The sequence below is a fragment of the Taeniopygia guttata genome, chromosome 8 (genome assembly GCF_048771995.1).
Source record: "Taeniopygia guttata chromosome 8, bTaeGut7.mat, whole genome shotgun sequence".
Taxonomy (NCBI): Eukaryota; Metazoa; Chordata; class Aves; order Passeriformes; family Estrildidae; genus Taeniopygia; species Taeniopygia guttata.
The window spans coordinates 21,761,312-21,784,491 of NC_133033.1; the positions used below are offsets into that span (position 1 = coordinate 21,761,312).

Sequence of the window (23,180 nt, forward strand, 5' to 3'; positions counted from 1 at the left end):
GAAATGCAGGATCCGAACACAGGAAAATAATCCAAAAGTGAATCATGGCAGTTAGAGAAATTAATTTCTAGTTGCATTTGAATATTTTCTGAAGAAACCACAGCTGTGTAATAATTCTGAGTTATGATTAATGACTTGTCAACATGATCTGCTACATTAATACTGAATGGGGATATTTTTCAAATACAGAACAAATATTAACTATAAAACAGGAAGTTTGGATTTTTAACTAGGAGCAATTTAACTGAATTCACAATTTACATTATTTATATTATGCTAAAATCGAAAGGTAAAGATGTTGTACATATATACTTACATCTGGTTTTTATACTCCCCACTACTACTGGCCCATTGTATTCTCCATTAAAGACGAAGATCTGCATGCAGTGGGTGACAATAATAGAGATGTTCAGATATGACAAGTTAAAATTTCTGCCTATAATTCTTAAAAAACAAAGCACAATGGATTTTCCAACTTCATCCACCTATTGACAACAGCATTGACAGCAGTGTCTGCTGTCAATCTCTGTATTGACATTTACAGTGCAGCTCAGGTTTCTACCCAAGTTAAAGCAAGATCTGGATTCAAAAATATAGAGATGACAGGAAAAATAATTTAGAGAAAATAGGAAACATACTTTACAAAATAAAAATCAGATGCATCTCAAAGCAAAATCAATTCTGTCTTTTATTACGCCTCTCAAATCTGAAAAATAACTGTGCAATAGATAAAAAACCCATTTGCTGCAACAGTAAAGATACAAATAGTCCACTGAATTTGATGGTTTTAGTACAAATTTATGTATGGGTAGGTAATTCATAGAAGTTTAATTAAATAGGGTGTTTTCTTGCATCATTAACTTTTGGGTATTTAAATGGTATTAAAACACTAACTTTGTTCAACTGTGTTTATGTTTTGTCATATAATTAATATTTATTTGATCTTTTAAATTTTCTTAATAGAAGTTCCAAGACAGCTTGCAGTCAAACATTTCACACTGTTTTTTTTTTTCCTTGCAAGTTTTCTATAACTTGACCAGAGTCCTTTCATTACCAGCTAAGCCCATAAGGGTTTCTCCAGTTTTTGGGCAAGAATTAAGCAAAATATGTGCAAAGCAGAAGCCAGGATTTAGAGTTGCAGAACCAAATTCCTTCTGTAAGGAAAACTGCTCACTGAAAGTGGTGGACAAAAACCCTAAATGGCACAGAGGTCCTGTGCTACTGGGAAAATGCAAGGATCTTTTGCTCCTAGAGGACCTCATCTTTACTTCTCAAATATAAAGCTCTCTGAGCAGAATCTGTTGAGAAAATCCTGACAAAATATTGAAATGAAAATGAGATTACTCAAGTTCCCTGAAACTACATTTGTGCAGGTAAAATCAGAGAAGAAGGAAAAGAATGTGGGGAGTAAGCGAAACTGCTTCCTAAAAGTAGTACAACTCCATCACTCTTACTGGTTACTTTCCTGCCTAAACTTTACTGAGAGGAGCTATCAGGATATAAGAAATATTCCTACTGGCCATATTAAGGGAATCACATAAGAGCATTAGTTTTGCAGGCAACCCCAAAAGGGTGAAAGCCTGACAGATGAGAAAATTGCAGGAAGCCTTCAGGAAAGTGAAGTGTGTAAACAGAGGATGCTATATTTTGTATGGACATAGATGTAAGGGCATGCAAAAGGATCTGAACTGCTTTAAACTAATTAGTCCCTGAAGAACCAAAAATCTTCATTCATTAAATGGAATATGTTTTAAAAACTAAAATATCAGTCGTACTCAAGAAACTATTTTAATCTCATGGAAACCCCAAACTTCTCCTGAGCCAAGTACAAACAGTCTATTCTGCTTGCATTTTTCTTGCTGTTAGAACCTATATGCATTTTAGTTCCAAAATAATAATTACTTTTTTACACCTAAAGCCTACAGATTATTAATTGACTTCTCTGACACCATATTTGCCTTCTTTCCCTAAAATCAAGCATAATAAGCTTAAACAATGAAAATGCAACAATATTTTATATATTTTAATAAAATAAACTAACTTACCTTAAATGTATAGTTTGTCAGGTAAAAGAGATTTTCTCTTTTAAATTCACATTTGCTTTTGTTTTCAATTTTTTCATCATTCTCCCAAATCAATTTAAATTCTGCACGTGGTCCAAACTGTCTTTGTTTTTTGCATGTAATCTCGACAGCATTATCAGCTGTCAATATTGTTTTAACATGATTCACTTTTTCTGGTACTGTAGACAAGAAAAAGGGTTATTTGCTGTATTTCATCATTTCAATCCCAACATTTCAAGCTGTATGTGCTCATGTCTGTTTCCTGTCTTGTCTCAATGACTTAATATATTTCTTCCCACTTTAACAAGATAAGTAAAATCAACTTTGACTTAATCATAAGCTTATCTAAGCTGAAAAAGATAAGATGTGGAACTAAATGCTCTACTGACAGTCAGACTGCAAAAGTAGTATGATGGCAAATCTCTTTTACATCTCACATCACTTTCTCATTTGAGGAACATGGGGCAACAGACAAGACAGGCGAAAAAAAGAGTTCTCCATGTGAATATTCGTTTCAAAACTATTTTAAATTAAATTTTCTCCCAGAAGTCACTAGTATATTCTAATATTTGGAACAGTGTCCTTATACTTAAGTCTGGCCTAAAGCCACAAAAACTTTTTAATGATACAGAATCTGTTAAATCTAATCTGTGGTTTCAAACTCTAGTTACTCCTGTTGCAGCGAATGTTGCAGGTTTCAGACTGAGGGGCACAGCCAAGGGACCTTTCACTATGAGCTGATAAAACCTTTCAGAAAGTAAAACGAGGCAGCCTTTGTAAGGCAGCCTCATTTCAATAGCCATATCTCAGCAGCCACATTTCAGTAGAACACCACAATGGAAATTTTCTACAAAATTATGTCAACTTGTAAAACAGCATATTGAGAAAAAATAAAACCAAGAAAACTGCAGCTGATTTTTTTCTTCATATGAAGAGCTAAGACCTGTAAGGCTCTATAAACAGATCAAATAGCCCAGGTGAGGAATCGCAGGATATTTGACTTGGCTGAATGTGAGGTTACATCATAGCTGATAATTTTTATCCACAGGGCAGATCTGTTAGATTCCTATTGCACATGCTGCTGAAAGAGCTGTGACGAGGAGAAAGTAACATTTCTGGAAGCAATGTGTTTGTTGTAGATGAAAACATCTTTTATAAAATGTAGGGGTTTTCCTGCTTCCAAGGACTTGTGTTCTACTGATATATTCTTCAATTCAAGAAGCCATAAAACTCTTCCACTTCCTGCTTATCTGGTTATTAACTGTTGTGACAGGTCCATATTTAAATTTGTATTACAGTTAATTCTCAGATCAACTTGTTTATATTTATCAGTAAATCAACTTATCAGCTCCTTTTTTTTTTTGTGGGGCTTCAGGTGACAATGCTGATTCGTGTATACTTCAAACTATACACTTGAAAGGATAGCCCCAGAAAGATGCACAGACCTTTCTGTCAGCAGAAGGATTGGCAAACATTTTTTCACCTTTAATCTAATGTTGGAAACTGTGTACAGGAACATCCAAACTAACTGACATCCATTACAGGTGGACAGTGTTGGTGTAGCCCAGGTCTACTTCAAGCAAACAGGTAACTACACAACAGAAGGTACAGGCTGCACATCTTTGTAGTTTTCATGCCACAAAGAAAAAAACAAACTTTTTAAATTCTCTTTTTGTTTAATTCAAAATGTTTTCTTTATATTGGGATATAATGCTTCCTAAAGATTTCACAAGAATTTCAAATTAATGAAATCTTTTTTTTAAATTATATATATATATCAATATATAGGGAAAATATTAACAGGAAGTGCATAATTAAAAAATAGATCAACATTAAGTACTTTTAAAAGGGACAATAGTTATATGAATGTCAGTACAATTATTTTAATCAGTTTCTTGGTTAACAGTAATACTATGTATAAAATATAATGTACTACTCTAGGAAAGTACAAATTCTTTGTGTTAGTGTCAGCCTAGGTCATAACAGTTAGCAAAGAGATTTACCTCCTGCATTTGTTACAAATGCACAGCTTTTATTTCTACCTTCAAGTATATGATTGTCTTTGTTGATTGTATATGGAATCACAGATACAGAAGCATTGGTATAAGTTTCAAACCCGTCGAAAGTATAGTGAGTTGTGTTGACTTTTGTCTCATTAAACCCTGAAAAATGAAATTAATAAAATTAATTAAATCTATGTTAGGAGCACAGGAATGCTTACATTTTATCAGAGCTACTTGTCATGTGTACTTCTATTATAATTAACTTAATCTGGTTGCTTTGCTTACTAATGCTAAGTGAAGGCTCGGGAAGAAGAAAAAATACATAAATACATAGAGTATTTACATATAGAGTACCTTCAGCCTGGGAAGGGGTAAGTACAAAGGTGTCATTGCACACTGAGCAAGTCTATCCTGGTGTGATGCCTAAGATGTGGGGGTATTCCTGCTTCCAGGAGTGGCAAACAGCAGGAGAATGGAATTGCATGAAAGCAACATGAGTAGAGCTACTGCCCAGGCTGCCCTGGGCTTCGGTGCCTTGGGGAGCTGGGGAGCCACAGCATTCCCATGCTGCCTGCTGCCTCCCTGCAGCCACACGTTACTGCCTCCATCTCCTACACTGGCCAAGCCAATCCAACCACAGAAACTGGCTGTTGGGGCTGCCACCCTTTAGGGTTGTGGTCAAATATGGGGCATGGAGAATGGGAGATATGATTTGCATCAAGGAGCACAGAAGCACGACAGCCTTCGGTTCCTGTGGCAGCCCAGGTTTACATAACCTGCAGTATGTGAACAGAAAGGCTGAATTAAGCCTAAAGGATCAAGCCAGAACTAGTTAAACCTGATACATATTTATTATTATCAGGCTCTTCATATTAAAAACCTTATTTTCCAGTTCTTGTTTTGAAAAAAAGCTTGCACCTGGAGAACATGATCCCAGTACAATAGATACAAATTTATTCATTGAAATGTAACATGCCCTAGACCAGCATATCTGGAAGGAGTGGCCATTTAGCAGAAGACAATCCCCTGACTATATCCATCTAAACATGCTTATACCTAACTGCCATGCATTTGTGCCAACTGAAGGGTGACAAGGTCAAGTCCTGACATGGTAAACCGAATACTCTCAACTGAAAGTTCAACTGGAACAACCTTAAAGGAAGGAAATTTTAACATTTGTCTGAAAAATAAATTGCAGTGTTAAGAGATTCCAATATGACTTGACAGTGCATTATAGCTGGTGTTCTGTAATTATGTACATGCAATGAATTATTTAACAGTGACTATACTTACATATGCCTCCCACAAAGAATTTCACAAAGTAGCCATGTATGGGACCGTTAGAAGTGTCCCTAGGTTCTGTCCAACTAACTGTTACACCTGTGGTAGTTTTATTTATTATTTGAAGGTTTTCTGGTTCTCCTGGAACTGTTGTAAAGGAAAAATAACAATAACTAGCAATAAATGAAAATAAAAGTATTCCTCTTTTGACCAATTTTGATTAGTTTAAATTTCATCTGACAGTAAAACAAGATACCAACAACATGTAATATTTTTTGTACTCTATTTCAAAAAGGTATACATAATTATAAACTGAGTATATGTAAAAGCATCATATTACAGTAATTTCATACATTTCATTAATTCAGGACAAGGTGAATACAGCGACATAACATTTTACTAAAATTGTCCAATGTCTTCAAATCAAGAATTTAAGACTTGTTTCAGACTAGGTCTACGCTTTTTGTGTGTGTGTGTCTTCATTCAAAATTCCATACACTTGACCATGTTCTCAGGCTCCAGAACAACAACAACAAAAAATTACGGTCTCTGATGGAAGGAAAGAAAGGCTCAGACTGGAAGACTGAGAGGGTGACTGCAATGAAAGAACTACTAGGGCAAGAGACCAGGAAGGAGGAGCTGAAGGAAAAGCTGAGTGTGGCAGAGAATGCTGCTCAAAGTGCATCTTTAACCCCAGGAAACCTAGACAATGGGTTTCATAGTAGGAGTTCCCAGAAATATTTGGAATGTAAACCAAAAGTAAGCATTACACTTACCACCATAGTCTGTATGTATGATGAGGTTTTGGCTGCCAACATTGATTTCATTAAAATGTATGGATCCAATGCAGTCGTACCGACGGTTTGGTGATAAATCTTCCAGCACTCCACAAATTCCATTATCTGTAGACAGAAGAAGAGCTTTATCAATATTTTTCACTACTCCAAAAGCATGTGGCACCATTTTAACTGAGATTTTCTCTACCATATTTATTTGACATAATTTGTAATAAGCTATCATGATATTCCAAACAGAAAAATCTACAACCTGATCCAGTGACTAGATTTTAGGTTCTTACATACTAACTTAGTTTGCATAGACCTTTACTTTTCATTAGTAAGGGTCATAATTTGACTTTCTAAGGAAACAGCTTTCCTACAGAAATCAGAACATGTCATGGGGAGTTTGGCAGAACCCTGGAATGGCTTCCTAGCTCTTCAGCTCCCTGAAGCAGGAAATCTCCAGCCCCAGCCATTCATCACCCATTTTTCTGGGACACGTGAAGCCACTCAGCATCCATATCTGCCCCATGACACTAGGTGCCTCTGAGCCAGCATGTCCTCAGGCTGGCTGGCTGCGAGAGCAGAGAGCCTGGCCTTACACCACCCAGGAGCCCGCGCAGCCACTGGCCAAGGCAGCCTGCAAGAGGTCAGCTCACAGCACGAGCAGACTGCAGCATTTCCAAACTGCTCAGCTCCCCTTCAGAAAATCAAACAGGACCTCCAAATCTCCACAATTTGTGCAACTTCTGAAACTGGTAAACTCAGCAAAAGAGGCCTCTGGGTTTGAACTTTCCCAGATCCGCACTTTTGGGGATGGTAGTCCTCCAGCCCCAGGAATTCTGAGCTACCCTTTCCTCAGACTGGCACAATTAAATTAAATCTGCCAGTCTTTCATCAAAAGACAACATCAATAATGATTTTAATGATAAATAAATAAATAACCCACTTTTAGAATACATTGAAAGTGTCCCATTGCAGGTAACAGTCACATTAGCACAGGCAAGTGAGCTGCTCCAACATAACCTGGCAGAGGTGTTGCCTTGGTTGTTGACTTGAAGAGGTTCATTGGCAACTGGAAACAAAGAATATTACACATCACTATGACATTGGCTATATTGAATCTTTAAATTTTGTTTATGTTTCTTGACATGTTCTGCAATATGAAGATACAATCAGCATAGAATAATATACAAAGAATTTAATAAGAAATGGAAAGAAAAAATTGAAAAAGTCTTCATGAGATAAAAACACACAGGTATTCAAATAATAAATTAATGTTTTAGTGCAGACATTCAGCATAAACACCAGTTTTTAAGTGGTGGCTGGTCTTGCTATTGCTTACAAAATGCATATGGCCAATGCAGTTAAAGTTCCCTTTTTCGTTTAGAATGGAAAAACTATGGTTTGTTTTCATTGTTCTTTAAGAAAATACTGAGAAGTTTTAATATACAACTTCAAAATAGCTTGCAAACCATGGACAAAATATGAAAACTTTCTGTCTGATTCTCTGTAAAGCAACAAGAATAGACAAAGAAACTTGGGGAAATTGAATTACTGCATATAAAAATAAATTCTAAAAAAAAAAAAAGGAAAGAAACTACTAAAACCCTTGTACACCTACCTTTTGGAACAAGAAAAGAAGAAGAAGTACCATCTGAACACTTGCCATTTTTAACTTTAACAGTGTAAATCTGGCATTTCGGAAGCTCTACTGATCTGTTGCTGGAACTCACAGTTATGTCTATGCCATCCCCCAAAATAATATATTCTCTGTCTTCTGTGGGAATGTTCAGTAAAACTTCAGCCATTTCAGGGTTGTTCTCAGAGTCTTCTATGTTATTAATTATATCTAAAAGAAAAGACACTGTAAATGGAGATGAAAAGACCAGAATTGTTAAATAACTTTAATCTTACTTCTTCCAGAACTGGAAGACATTTTCTAAAACAACTAGTTGATCAGTTTTAATGCTAATTGATCGGTTTTATTTTTTTACTGTTTTATCAGCTTTACCAGTTTTCTGTATTCGAGTTGACTATTTGGTCACATTTCAAGACTGAAGGAGAGTAAGGGGTTTGGTTCTTACCACAAGATGCTTCAGGTATCGCTGTGGTAGTTTCTATAAGAAAAGAAAACAATATGAAGGTCTGTCTTAAGAGATTGGGTATTTTTTCCACAGAACATTGAGGAAGAGGGACCAGTACTGCCCCAAACTCTTTTTTCAATATATTCAATACACGTAAATGTATTTAGCACTCATCTCACATTTGAAATAGGGAAGAAACATCAGCTGTACATAACCCCATTCTTTAACTAGTTATTTTAGGGATCATGTGTCTTTCACAATTTTCCAGTGACATCAATGAACTAGAAATCAAACTGGTTATTAATAAAATTTCTGGGTACAAAGTTACACAAGAATATTCCAAAATCACACATTCTCATAGCAGTATGATAAACTACAGCAGTTTTCCAGGATATGTGTGCTGTGGAATGGGTAACTGAGCTGTATAAAATGTCACCAAAGAAACAAAATTTACCTGCTTTTTGCACTGCCACTCTTACCTTTGGAGAGATATTTAAACAGTACAGATTGTTTAATGACTACTTTTACACCAGGATACCCAAAATAAATTTTTGCTGGTATTTTCAGTTGAAAGCTTGAGCAAAGGACTTCATCCTGCAAACAGTTACTTAATATATCCCAAGGTAAAGGTGTCACTAAAACACACTGGTATCTAATTTCTTCATATATGGCAGGCCCTAGATTTGCCTGCCTCCAGGCTGGGAGTCACCAGCTGAATGGTGGCCCTAAGGAGAGGGCACACTGAGAAGGACCACTGGAGATTCACCAAGACTGTAAGGGGAAGAACACTGACAAGTAAAGCTAAGCTCAGCTTGTCAAAGAGCAGACAGCTACTTGAAGGACAGTTCAACAAGACGGAAAGTGTTCAGCTCCTGGATTACTTTGCCCATGCACATACATATATTTTATTGACCTGACTACCTCCTTACAGCCCAATGGCAACTAAAATCACTGTAAGTGCTTGAACTACTAGATGCCAAGAAAGTCTTACTGCTGTGTGAAACCAAAGGGAAGACACCAGAAGACAGAGAGGCACAGATCTTGGATGTATTTACACTTTTTTTCTGCTTGGGCAAATTTCTGTGAACAACAAGAGGAGTACTGATGCAATAATTGACAGATTTACCCTCTGCTATATGCCACTCTGTGTAAATAATTTCTGTTTTGCAGTTGCTTGACAAGTAACAAATCTGGTCTCTTTAATATTACTCATAAACAGTTTGTAAGGTTCCTAAAAACATTCTTAAGTTTAATGCCATTGTATGCCTAATTTGTATGCTTAGGTTTGATTCATTCTAAATTAATTGCCTCATTCAAACCCATTTTCTGTGTCTGATGTATCAGAACTGTGGTAATTGTGTGCAAGTTTGTCACCTATTGTGTGAGTGGAGCTGAGAGTGGGGCTGATCCCAGTGCTTGCTGGCATGTTGACTGATGAGGTGGTGCTGTGCAAGGATGTTGAATTGTAATCATCTGTAAGAAAATAAACAACATATCAGCATTAAAATTGAAATTCATTCTTTCATATGGCTTTGTCATCAGAAATGTCCTATACTTTCTCTGGTTTTGTTTTTTCTTAGGGGATTTTTATAATTTAGAGAAGACTGCTGAAAGAAAAGTGATGTTAATATATTACATAAACAAAAAAAAAAAGAGTATTTAAGTAGAAAGCAAATTTTTGGAGCATACCACTTACAAATGAATTTTGCAATGTACAATGACAATTTTTTTGGTCAATATTTAGTCATAATTCCAGATGAAGTCAAAATAAAAATAGTGTTACAATCTGTGAACTGCGAAAAACTAGAACATTTTGCTATATTCTTACAGTAAAAGACAATTATGAATAGTGCTTGTGCTGTTTTATAAACAGCAACACTAGGTAGTGCTCATTTGCTGGATCATGCATTTTGCTCACTATATTTCTTACTATACTTCATTATTTATCTCCCTGTTTATTAACCACTGACAGATCTCTATATTCACTTTTAGGCTCATTCCTACTGTTCTTAATTTGGGGACAGCCTAGTAGGCAGCAGCTGGCATTTTGATGCTACTGTGGTGACAGCAAGACTTAGCCCTCAGAAACCAGACCGGGCCCTCCGATACCAGATCCTGCGCACGTCCTGGCATTGCCGCCATGCCAAAGCACCAGCACCTGCTCCATTTGATGAGCCATGAGCTGAAAAAGGCTACCCTGGTGCTGAATGGCTTTGTTTTTCCCTAGAGTTTCTAAGGGAGGACAGCAAACCTGCAGAAGCATCCCCGAAGGCAGATGGGGTGCGTGCGGTGAGGGCAGCAGAGCTGCTGGTGCGTGCCGGGCTGCTCGGGGCCGTGCCGGGGCTGGAGAAGTGCGTGCTGTGTGCGAGGCTGGCACCTGTGGAGAGGTACAGCAGGGTCGGTAATGCTCCATCCATGTGTGCCCGGCCGAGCAGGGACAGAGCTGCCCACAACACCAGGCTGCAGTGCTGGAGCACTCTCCTACTGAGACACTGGGAATTTTTAACAAAGCAAAGGCACATCAAACATTTAAAGTGCAGGGGATTCAACAGGTGTCAGATGAACAACCGGTGAGCGTATTCTTTTTTGGTTATGATTGTGCCTTCCACACTAAATGCTGTGTTTTAAAATATACCTGAATACATTACTCAAAACCAGGCTTGTTTCATATTCCTGCCTATTAAGACAGCATATTTCATTGTGTTGGGTGAATGAAAAAGCATTATACACTCTGTGAGGTAATTGTGTGTGAGAAACAGAAAGAAGAAATTATCCGGGAAGAAAAAAAAAAATCAGTGCAATTCTTCCATGTAAATTGTTTCTTACCAGGTGCGATCGTTGTTGTCTCCTGCCCTGAAAAAAGAGAGAGAAAAAGTGTAAATTAAACTTTCAAGGAATTTGCCAAAAATATAAACACATTCCTTCCTCCCAAATATCAGCTTAGTTTTCCCCAGGAAATTACACATTCTTAATTTATATTTAGTCAATATAGCAACAACCAGACACTCAGAATATCAAATATATGGTCACAGAATCACAGGTCAAGTCAGGGTTAGAGAGAATCTTAAAGATCATCTAGTTCAAACACCCTTGCCATGGACTGGGATACCACCCAGCATATCAGGCTGCTCAGGGCCCCATCTGACCAACTTCCATCCACTGTTTGGCTCTTTTTTCCTCCTTCTTTTATTCTTTTTCTACCAGATCTTTCCTACTATGTTTGTTTCTTGGAATTTATCTCTTTTTTGTGGCATGTGTCTTTCAGATAGAACTTCCCTGTTTATAATTTTTCTGCTACTTCAGCTTCACTACACAGCACTTCACCAACTGCTGTAGTTTTACTCTTTTGAAAATAAACTCCTTCAACCTTTAAAGCAAAAAGCCAGCTTTATGTGAGAAACTCCTATACTTGTGAGGGATACTAAATATCTGTTCCTGTGTCAGCATCAAAACCATGTCCCTCATCTCTGACACGGAAGATCAACATAAGCAGATAATCCTGGGACTCCAGACATTTTCTCTTATGGACCTGACAAGCAGCAGCACACATGTTGGCTGCTCAGTGGCCACCACGGATTCTGCACCCCATATGGACAGTTCAGAAGGCTGACAACAGCCATTAAAAACACAACCAGCGACAGCAATGTCACCTGCAGGGAGTGAGAATTTCCTGGTGCTTGGGAACTGTCATGAAGTGTGTCTAAGCCATATGAATATGAATGTACACAAAATCTTTGTATGTACACAAAATCTATGAATATACACAAACATTTTTCTTGTCAGCAATTGAATTTGTTGTGGACTGTAAATAATGCAAGAGCTCTTATTACAACTGACAGTTAGGAAAAAGCCAGTAGCCTGATACCTTACGGAAAAAGTGTCAACAGAAGTTAAATGAAGTTTGGCTGAAAACAGTAATGCAGCATTTATTTCTTTACAGAACTGGGGAAGAGTGTTGCCTAAAGTCTAGTCCATGAGATGAGGATATGGGTATATAACGTTTGCCTGAAATCATATGAGACTGTCAAAATAACATTACTCTTAATTGAAAGAATATAATCTCTAAAATGTAGCAGACTGAAAACAGATTGAATAACATGGGTGTAGAAGCCACTATATGATATATATATAAAAAATATATATTTAACTATACAACAGGTCTACCATGTTAATTAATTTATATCTATATACCGTCATTGAAACACAGACCACGCATTCTTTTCAAAGCTACAAAATCGTAGCACATGAAGCTTCCTAACCTAAGAGAGGTCACAAATAAGAAACAAAAATATAGCCAATCTTTTGCATTTTCAACGTACCTTCAGCATCTGAAACCTCCTGTCTGCAACATTTCTTTACAACAATTGTATGATCTATAACCATATGCATTAAACTGCCAAGGAACCCTGTAAAAGCTAACATTCACATCCATTCATATTTGCCATAAGCAATAAATTTTCAATGTATTTTCATGGTTTTCAATTGAGTGTTTGAAAGCTGGCAGTTAGTCATTCTAAATTCCACAATATGATTTTCTTTTTTCAAAAGGCTTATTAGCTGAGAATCAATTATTCCCCCACCTTTTCCAAATCTTACTTTGGTTTAGCACATCAAGTAGACCTCAAGCCAAATATTAACTTTCCATAAGCATCATCTAACTTTCACTTAGAAACTTTTCCAAAAACAGAATAAAAGAAGTTGCAGAAAAAGTCCTAAATTAAACTCTGCTAAGTTTAGTGAAACATTCAGAAATACTTTTTAAGATATTTACTGATCTCTGATGCAGAGACAAAATTATATACATCAAGATTGCCTCTTCCAAGTAAAGTGAGGGATCCTAAGTGAGTGGGGGATCATAAGCTTGTTGATGTTGTGTTTCTGGTTGTCTCATTCATTTCCTCAAGATTCCTGTGAAAATAATCCTCCCATCCTCCCCCTTGTAAAGTTAGAATAATGCTAATAGCTTAAATAGAGTATATTAATAGCTTAAATTAGAGTATATAGCTTAAATAGAGTATATTGCCCACTCCCAGTGAGAGGAGCTAAACATTACACAAAATCATACAACTCCAGGCTGGAAGAGACCTCAAGAGATCACCTGGTCCCACTGCCTTCCTCAGAGCAGTGTCTTAAAACAGTATGGGAAATAATAGTCCAAGACTGCCCTTTTTTCCTGTCTGTAACTAAGCACTATCATTTTAACAGAACTTCATGGCAGTTTTATGCCCTTCTAAGCATTTCAAGGGTCTCCTGCTCTCCTGTGAATTTGCTTTATTATAGCAATGGAATAGGATACAGTTGAAAAGAATTCAATAGGTGGCACCAGAACACTAAAAAATCCTCTCAAAAAGAAAAGCAAATGCATTTCCCCATTAAATCTTTTTGAGAGGTACTAGGTAAAATGAAGGAAAATCAAGAAGAATTGCAACACACCAGACTCTGTTACTCTGAGATTAATAGGTATATTGCTACTATTCATTTATTTTCCAAAAAATGTCCCAGCACTCACAAATGTCTGAGCTAACCTCAGGCTAACCAAGTTTACCTCAAAGACAAAACTGTCTTCTCATGTTTATATTCTAAAACATATCTCTAGAAACTTGAAATCTGAAAACAAAAAATATCTTTAAAATGTAATGAAGATGTCCAATCCCCCAAATACATGCTTTGCAGTATGAAAGCTTGGTGATTGCCAAACTAAGCAAGTCGGTCTGGGTTTAAATGGGAACTACCCCAAAATTTTTCTCAAAGCTTAAACTGCATCCAACTGTAAGACATTCTTAAGATGATATGTGTAAGATAACAAGGATAACATTAGATAGCCCAAATGGAAGAATCAGAGCACAGAAAAGGTTCCTACTATTGCAGTAAGTTTTTCAAGCTTCCCTCTACCTTCTCTTGATTTGGCCACCAGTTGGTTCCTGCTGACATACCTAAAAGATTTCAAATTCATCAGTAATGTTTGAGGAGATCTGGCCTTAATCACATGCCCTGGAGAAAGATATAACCAGCAGCTCATCCCACGGGCAGATGGGAGCCTGGCTAATCGCTTTCATTCTCCTTCCTACCAGTTGGCAGACAGAATGCAGCTGCTGCTTCAAAGAAAGGTTTGCGATGAAATGACAGGTTGCCAACAAAATACACCTAAAACAAATGAGTTCACCACTCTTTCTCCTGAAAGGCCAAAGATGTACTGGCCCTGCGAGTGAAACATGGGAGTACTGTGTTACGACATACTTTCAACGTTCAACAAGAAGAGCAAATGGAAAAATTGTGAAAGAATCCAAGCCACCAAGCAGTAGGCTGTCTGGGTCACATCTGGAGCTACAGGAGCTGCTGCATCACCTCTGCAGGACTGACTCTGCATTCAGCGCAGTGCTGTGGTTGCACCTGTATAAGAAGTCCAGTTGTATAAGGAGACAGCTTTTTGCTGTCTTAGCAAAACGTTTTCACTTGGCAGGACCAAGAAACTGAACAGAAGACAACTGGGACCTACAATATGTTAGAAGATAAAAATGTGTTTCAAGGAAGTCCAGAGTGTGATCTTCTTGAGCAGCAGGAAGAGCCAGCACACATTTCCTGTGTGCATGTGCTATTAATAACACAAACTCCAGCTGATAAGATGGAGATCCTGTTGAATCAGCATTAAGAGCCTAAAAATGTTATCATGCTTATAGGGGCAATAATCCATTAGCTGATGACATGGAACATGTCTTTTAATTCCATTCTGCTGCTTAATTTGCACAGTGAGTAAAATGGACTTGGTTTTGTATTTCCTGCTGGACTGGCCAGGGGGCTGTGCTTGCATGGCAGCAGCTCAGGCCCCTCTGTTCTGAGCACAGGATTGCTGCAGGACTGCATTCCTGCATACACACAGCACGGAGCAATGTGGGAAGGAGGATGCCTCTCCTGCTAATAGTGCATTTGGTGTTTTATCTAGCGTGGTGCCATACCAGCTGCCTCTCCACATCCAGCTGTACTCCTCGTGTCTTTGCCAGAGCTGGGAGGGGGCAGAGGAAGTAATCCTTCCTCTCAGCCTCGTGTCTGTAAAACAGTTGGCAGCCGGGTTTTGCTGCCAGGAAAAATGCTTACTGAGTCTGCAGAGCTGCTGCCCTTTTCCCAGGATCTCTCTAGCCTTTAGCATATTGGACAGACCCCAGCAACCCCCACCAGGCAGCATTTTACACCAAGCAACGAATGTAGGTCCAGATTCTGCCTTCCCTTTTTTCACAGCTGAATGGCACTGCTTCAGCAGGGTCAGGGCTCTTCACATCTGCACAGAAAGCAACAGGATGTGGTCTACTTGTTCATATGGAGTAAAACTCTTTGAGGGGGTCTCCTAGCAAACAGCACAGACATTGCAGCTCCCCTGCAAGCCAACACTAAATTGCAAGAAAAGAACAGTTCCTCGTGGGAGGTGAAGGGTGAGTAAGGCAAGGAGCCTCACAAAATGCTGCCAGCCGCCCTTTGATTTATTTTTAAACTTCAAGTGGGATAGGATGTAATTCACACCTGCTTTAAAGCTCCCTTGTGCTGCCAGAACCAGCTAACGAGACCTTAAAGTAAATGAGCATCGGGGCCAGAGATGTTACTGTTACTTTTGCTGAAAACACAAAACGGAGGGATGCATTGCTACTTTATAAACTAATCTGGGCAGACCTAAGAATAGACTAACAAACACTTAAACATCTGAGTAATTCTATACCACAGAGGACCCCTCAAATTTTATAGGAGGGATCACGTGTGCTAAAGTGCTTTCATAACCAGAGACTAAAGAATTACACTTTATCTCTAATTCGGGGAAGAAAAAAAAAATATTCCCAGTTTCTGGACAAATTGCTGCTTTTTGAAAATCGAGTAAAAGATTGCCATATAGAGTTCATATTTAAAATATGTGAAAGTTTTCATGCTCTGAGTCAAAAAACAAACAACTCATTTGAGTTTACAGTACAGAATTTTCTCAGGTGAGAGACATTTCTGAGGGTCCTAAAATAAAAATCTATTTTTGTGGTCATTGAAGATGAAGCCATCAAATCACTTCTAAGTTATTCATTGTCTAATTGATAAAAGTCTTTGTAGCCCTATGAGTTAGAACTAAATAAACATTACAATTTATTTTCCACAGGCAATATTTATAATATTTATTTTCACCAGAAATTAGGGATAAAATGTTGAAACTGTAAATTTTAATTTAACAGAAATTCTAAAATGTTCTGATTAAGAAATGCCAATTTCTTTGTCAATGCCAATGCTTTTGATATCTGGATTTAATGTCCATTCCGACTTTTCAAAATTATAATTAAAATAGTTTCCATCTGATTTCTCCAAATATTTCCTTTTGTACAACTTCATTAATAATTGCCTCCCACAGCAACTCCTTCACACAGTGCATCGCTGCTCAAGAGCCTGATCCTGGCACTCTTTCCTGCACCTTTAACCTTTGCTTAAAGCATTACCTGAGAGTCAAAGGCCTTTGTGTTCCCAAGCACCTGCCAGTGCTGAGGCCTGACTTGCAGTGGGGAAGGAAGGCGTGGTCTGCCTGCAGAGCACAGCTCAGGAGTGAGCGCTGCTCTACCTACGGCCAACGTGATAGGATGTGGTGTTACGCTTTTAGTGAAAATTGACCTCCGAAATTAATGCTTTTTCTAGATCCCTCTCCTTGCTGTCCACCTTCCAAGACTGGAGTTATACCTATCCTCCTCAAGTTCAGAGTCAACTGTGAGCATTAATCAGCATTTACAGCTATGGAGAAGGTGAAAAGTTCATATTAGCCAGCAATCAAGTACAAGGGGAGCCACCAGAAGAAAGGGATGGAATTAAGAATTTATAACTGACAGATACAAGGAGGATCACAATGTTACAATATATGTTTAATATTTCTGACCATTTAAAAAAAGTATTTTTCTGGTTCTGATTAAGCAAAATAAACATAGGAGTATAATTTTTCCAAAGGAAAATAAAAACACAGAGCAAAAGAGAAATTTCCCTGAAGAAACATTAATTTAATGAAAATAATACTTGTTACCAATGATATGTAGAATTTCTCAAAACCATAAACCTGAAGTAAAACAAAAATCAAAAGCAGCAAATCAAATTCTTTTTGCCAACACAGTTCCTGCAAACCTAAAATAAATACCCAGGAATACTGTGTGTTTAGCAGTCAGAAGGAGGGGTTTTCTATCACTTGCACCATACTTTAAATGACATTTTCAGTCTTCACAGGATGGCTTTGCAGTAACCCACTTGTACAGCTACAGCTAACGACGCCTTTGCTGCTCTGTGGTTTCTCTCATGCTGTTTACTTCTGCCTTTCTTCTACAGAACCCTGCTCAAAAGGAAGAGGGTGCAGCATACTGTGGTTTTGAGCTTAAGTGCTTCCAAATGCAAATGGAGTTACCATAGCACCCACATGCCCAAGCAATCAGACTTATCTTAGTGCTAAACCACTTCTCTAGTGCAGCCATGAAAAGTCCCTATTAAACTCCTTTTCATCACATTTGCATTTGTAATTATTTTCAGTTGTACAGGTTCATTAATATGATACAGTGAGGGGTGGCAATCTTTGCCAAAAGAAGTCCAGACTGCTTTGCAGGGAGTCCTTATCACCGTGTGAATTGTCTGCAAGAGAGGAGAATATCAAACACTGATGTAACAGTTCTATCAGCTGTGAAATGCTGGGTACTCTCCACAGTCATTAAGAAACACCTATACATGAGAAATGAAAGATTGGCTGTGATATTTGTTTGGCAATTTTGTGCTACATGCAAAAAAATCTGTGTTCATATTTGCTTTGCCCTTTATATATTTTCAGTATTTGTGCACAGAAAGTCTTGAGCCAGATTCATATTGTTCCCATGCTAAACTTCTCTGCTCCCCAGGGCCAGTCCCTCTAACTTCAGTCATGACTTTTCCAGCCCTGCTGGATCTTCCTTGATCTTCCTTTCCCCCATCTACCTTGAACAGAAACACTTGTTCCATATTGCTCTGCTTAATGGCACTGACAGAACGATTCTGGATTTGCTGAATGGATATTGTTTATGGCAAGCAGAAGGAAGAACGAACTTACACCTATTTTATCATCCTCTCAATCTGTACTCCCACGGCTTTTGCAATTGCTGACTCTATTGGTCACAGGAAGCTGTGGAGAACAGCAGAAGGCAACTTAGTTCTCAAGAGTTTTGATAAGAAAAAGAGGCTACAGCTGAGTAGCCTGACTGACTGACTGGCTTAGTGAGAGTGTGAGGCAGGGGCAAACCTAATTTCAGGCCCTTCATGGGACCATGGCTTATTTAAATATCTGAATCACTTCTCTGCTTCTCAGTTTCATCAAGATTAAAGCATTATTTGGACATCTTCCTGATTGAATATAACTTTTTATGTAATTTTGCCAGCAATAAAAAATGGGTCCTTTGCTCTAAAAAACAAAATCAACTCGGAAATACTTCTCTTAACTGTCTTTAATTAACTCAAATTCAAACCATAAACAGTTCAGTACCATTTGAAGAGTAGGGGAGGCTGCAAGTAAATGATGTTTAAGGTCTAGTCTAACTTAAGTTTTTCTGTGAGTCTGTGATTCTAAGATCAGCATTTTAGCCACTGATAACATAAAGCCTGTTGAAATCAGAAATACCTTCTGTTTCTCAGAGTTCCATTAGCACGAAATCCTTGGATCAACAGCTCTGTACTTACTGGGAGCATTATGTCAGTGAGGACTCTAATCAGTGATTTTCAGAAAGATTCAGCTTTTTAAAAAGAACATTTCTTTCAAGAACTGACATCTGCCTATGAGTTATTCCTTTTCATAGTAATATTTTTCTTTGATCCACTCCTATGTTAAACACCCTACCAAACCACTTGTTTGACTGCTATGCACTGCAGATTTTTTTGCTGATAAAAGATATATAAATGTACCACAGGAGTTCCATGGTTTCACCTTGGCCAAGGGCTGAGGGCAGAGCAAGCAGGGCTGCATGGTGGCACACAGACCAGGACCAGTGTGACAAATGACAGAGCAACAGCCCACCAGAGAGTGAATAACTGCTGCAAAGGTGTAGCAGCACTGACAGCACCTGAGTGTTGTGCCCCTCAGCAGTTGCAACTGGGGACAGAAAGAATCCAGAGCTCCCAAAACTGCAGTCAGGGAGCTCCTCTGGCCTAGTGACACAGGTCAATGTACAGCTGTAGTGCACCGTTCCCAGAGTTTTTCCTTTCACCAAGGTAATTCAGTACTGCTGCAAAAATCACACTTTTCAGATATTGCTGTGAAAACAACATTTCTGATAGTTCTAGGAGATGGCACCCGGCTCAAAGGAGTGCTGCTGTGAGTGATGCAGTGATACTTGGGGTTTCTGAAACAACCCTATTACAGAGTCAAATGCTGGGGCTGGGGGATTCAGCTGCTGTTTTGGATGAAAACAAGTCCTGTGGTTCAAATGGGCACATTGGAGTCAGAGAGTAGATCTGAGTGAGGATCTGCCTTTATCTACTCACAAAATTAAACATTAAATTTTAATTTAATTATCTGATGATTGTGCAGTTTAGGCCTAAAGAAAACTAGCTGCATTATTCCACAGCAGAGAATGTACAAGCCATTGCTCAGTACCTCCAGTCATAGTGCTGGGTTTTATTGTGCCCAGTTACTCTGCCTGCACAGCCTCAGCCTTTGAAAGATTCACAAATCAGAATAAAGATGTGGCACAAAAATTTCCTTTTCCAGTGATCTGTCATTTGTATTTCTGCGACTTCATGCTCCAAGCTTAACAGGACCCTCAGCAGTCCCTGTGCTCCATGAGGTGAAGTCCCAGCCTCACATCTCCAAACAGCAATGCTCTAAACTATCCTGCTAGTCTCAGTCATCTCCTATGACCCAGATTTCTTCCAGCATAAAGAGAAGATCCTAACCAGCCCTGGCTGACAGACAACTAGCTTCTGTTTCTTGAAAGGATAGAGAGTACAGTGGGAAAAAGAAATCATGCAGCTCAGTGGAGAACCGTTCCCATACCAACTCTGCCTGCTGGGCAGCTTCCTCATCCTCCCGGAGCTGCCTGCTGCAGCCAGCAAACTCTCTTTGTTTCAAGGGACACTGATTTTACTTGGCTACTATCTTCACTTATTCTTTTTCCTCCAGACATTCAGGCTAAAATTTATCAGAATTGAATATCCTTCATCAAATATGCTACTGAATAATATTTTTATTGTTCATAAAATACTCTGACAGCCAGGATTCACTGACCAACAGCTAAATCAACTGCGTTCTTGTTAGGGTGCAATTTAAAACACAGTAATCTAAACACATAAAATGTTGATAGGAAGCATCAGGTAAGGGTCAGATTCTACCAGCATTATTCATGCAAAAATCATTTGAAAAGTAAATCATTCAGTGATGCATGTCATTATCTTCCAGAACACTGCCAGTTAAAATCTATCATTCTTTTTTTATTATTTCCCTGGAGGTGTTTAAGAAAAGGCTGGATATGCTACTTAATTCCATGGTCCAGTTGACAAGGTGGTGTTACGTCACAGGTTAGGCTCAGTGATCTCAAAGGTTTGCTGTCCCACCTAGTTAATGCTGGGATTCTGTGAGAAGAAGTAACTACACTATTTAAATTAATCAAAAGGTCCTATATTTGATGTGTGACCTGAAATCCATCTTGTCCTCAGCTAGAATGAGAAAACTTGGAACTGTGACCAAGTCCTATCCAGGAATTCCACTTTTTACTCATTTAACTGCATGAGTGGTTGGATGTACCCTCCATGTCTGTGTCTCTCTAACATCCCATGCAAAGTGGAGGTAATGGCACATTGCAATCAGAAATTAATTTATAATTATGAAGTTCACAGACAAGAGATCTGAAAGTGACATAAAAAATATGCCCACATCCGTCTTATTGCATAAACAGGAACAGGCTGCAAAGAGAGAAACTCCTTGAACTTGAGCTCCCCAGAATGCCCTGCACACACTTACAAAAGCCTCTCACTATCTCAAAATCTGGATTGCAAAACCTGGGCTCTGTCCCTTCAGGGAAGCTGAGCAGCTGAGCAGGTCAAGAAGGGGCCCTTACTTCATGTCACATCAAAAGCAATGATGAACGGATTTCAGAATAGAGCAGAGTCCACACAACTCCTCTGGAATTCAATAAAAACATTAAGTGAAAGTGATTTCTTGATCCCCTCTCCTTCTTTATTTTCCTTTTGAAACCAGATCAGTAATTTTGGTACCCAGCACTGGGCCTTTCACTGCATTTTAAATATGTTCTTTTTTTTCCTCTTTCTCCATTTGCTGTTTTTATTATAACAAATAGGAGATGTGAGATCCAACTGTAACAAACCACATGATAATCACAATCAAAGGGAGGGGAAAACAGTTAATCTAATCTAATTTTGCTTTAAATGCTATGCTGATCATCCTTTTCTAAAATACTGTATGCTCAATGTTTCAGGAAATAAAAATAAAGGCACAGAATGAAAGGACTCCACTCTGCTCTCGTGTTCCTCAAGATTTGAACAAGACTGATTTCAGTATCTCCTGAAATAATTCAAGGCAAAAAGAACATAAATAGTCTGTGCTTCTGTCTTTTGCTTGTGGAGGGCAATTTTCATTAGCATTTTAAGTTTCCTTGTTTATTATAAATGTTTATTTTAAAAGTTAAATGAATGATCTGGGAAAGAAAAGAAAAATCAAATTATAAGGATTCTAGACAAGAATTTATTTAGGAAAAGAATTGTATGGACCTTTCAATATATAGGGGCCTACGGAAAGCCCTCAGGCCAAAGTTAAGAGAACATCCAATTTCATGCTCCAAATAATTTTACACTCTTTATATAGGCACAGCCATTCACAAGCTGGGAAATACCACAGACCTGTAAACATTTCTTATGTCTAATAATAAGAAATGTGTATATAGTAGCATTACATATCTTACGACCATAACAACTCACACTTGGAGGTGGGAGGTCAGAAACCCAATTTGATTTGTAACATAAGTATCAGTTTGTTTATACACATCCCCATAGATGGAGCAGTTTGGAAGCAGTGTGTGTACTGGCTGCTGTGATGAGAGATGGAAAAGCTGAAGCAGAAAGACACAAGTATGTGCAAATGTGGGTAAGGCTTTTCTAAATCTATACTTTCACGGTATTTGGTTGAAATACTGGTGAATGTATGGCCACGTGAACTGGTAAAATTAACTGCTCTTTCATTTTTAATATGGAAATATAGAAGGTTTTTTCAGTTGTGTAGACTAAGGCACTTGAAGATATTATTCAGCAGCTATTATTTTGCATTTCATATGCAAAATATGAAATGTATGCCCCACAAAACTGATAATACAAACAAACTGAAAAAGACAAAACCTTCTGTTAGGGTGTTCAAGGAAGTAGAGAAATTTGTTATTTGTCATTTACTTCAGTAGGAATTAAGTATAGCTTGGGAAAATATCATAGTTTGAAGAAAGATAATGTGCATCAAGACTTCTATAGAGTCTGTCATGTAAAAGATCTCTTAAGAAGCCCCCAGCAGCACACACAAGCAGGAAGTGGGCACTGACAGTGCTCAATTCAGCACTCAGCTCTGTTGGCCCAGGAAGGCACATGAACCTTCTCTGTACCTCCATTTGGTGCATGGAGACCAACTTCAGCGTGGGATCACCTGGATTTCCATGGGCTGCTCTGCACCATCATGTAAACTGTTAGGTGTACTTGGATAAACTGAACTATGATCAAAGCCCTGCACAATCTACAGCACCCTCACCCAAATTGTTTATCAAATTTTTCAGTTTGCATTATGTTTCATGCTGAAATGGAAACTTTCATGGTAGTTTAATTCATTTTTAATGGTGCCCAACATTAGCAAGGCAACTAAGAAAGAGACTGCAGCATTTTAGTCAGGATTATCAAGAATACCCTCATGAGCAGAAACTTTGAAAAATCTACAAAAAAAGTAAAACTCTAGTTTCTGGGTTTCCATTT

General features: G+C 38.2%; 1 protein-coding gene across 5 annotated transcripts in view; it reads right to left on the minus strand.

Annotated features, from left to right (window-relative positions):
- The window catches only part of PTPRC (protein tyrosine phosphatase receptor type C), a 66,846-nt gene that overhangs the window by 13,698 nt on the left and 29,968 nt on the right, over positions 1 to 23,180 (minus strand). For 2 of the 5 annotated variants that reach the window (XM_030279359.4, XM_072932631.1), the window contains 11 exons: positions 11,040 to 11,066; positions 10,465 to 10,590; positions 9,588 to 9,686; positions 8,214 to 8,246; positions 7,751 to 7,978; positions 7,076 to 7,201; positions 6,124 to 6,249; positions 5,360 to 5,494; positions 4,067 to 4,225; positions 2,046 to 2,242; positions 317 to 377 (listed from right to left, as the gene is read on the minus strand). In XM_030279359.4, the coding sequence (XP_030135219.4) occupies positions 317 to 377; positions 2,046 to 2,242; positions 4,067 to 4,225; positions 5,360 to 5,494; positions 6,124 to 6,249; positions 7,076 to 7,201; positions 7,751 to 7,978; positions 8,214 to 8,246; positions 9,588 to 9,686; positions 10,465 to 10,590; positions 11,040 to 11,066 (1,317 nt within the window). The remainder of the gene's footprint in view (positions 1 to 316; positions 378 to 2,045; positions 2,243 to 4,066; positions 4,226 to 5,359; positions 5,495 to 6,123; positions 6,250 to 7,075; positions 7,202 to 7,750; positions 7,979 to 8,213; positions 8,247 to 9,587; positions 9,687 to 10,464; positions 10,591 to 11,039; positions 11,067 to 23,180) is intronic. The other 3 variants (XM_072932632.1, XM_030279362.4, XM_030279361.4) reach the window with 2 other exon arrangements.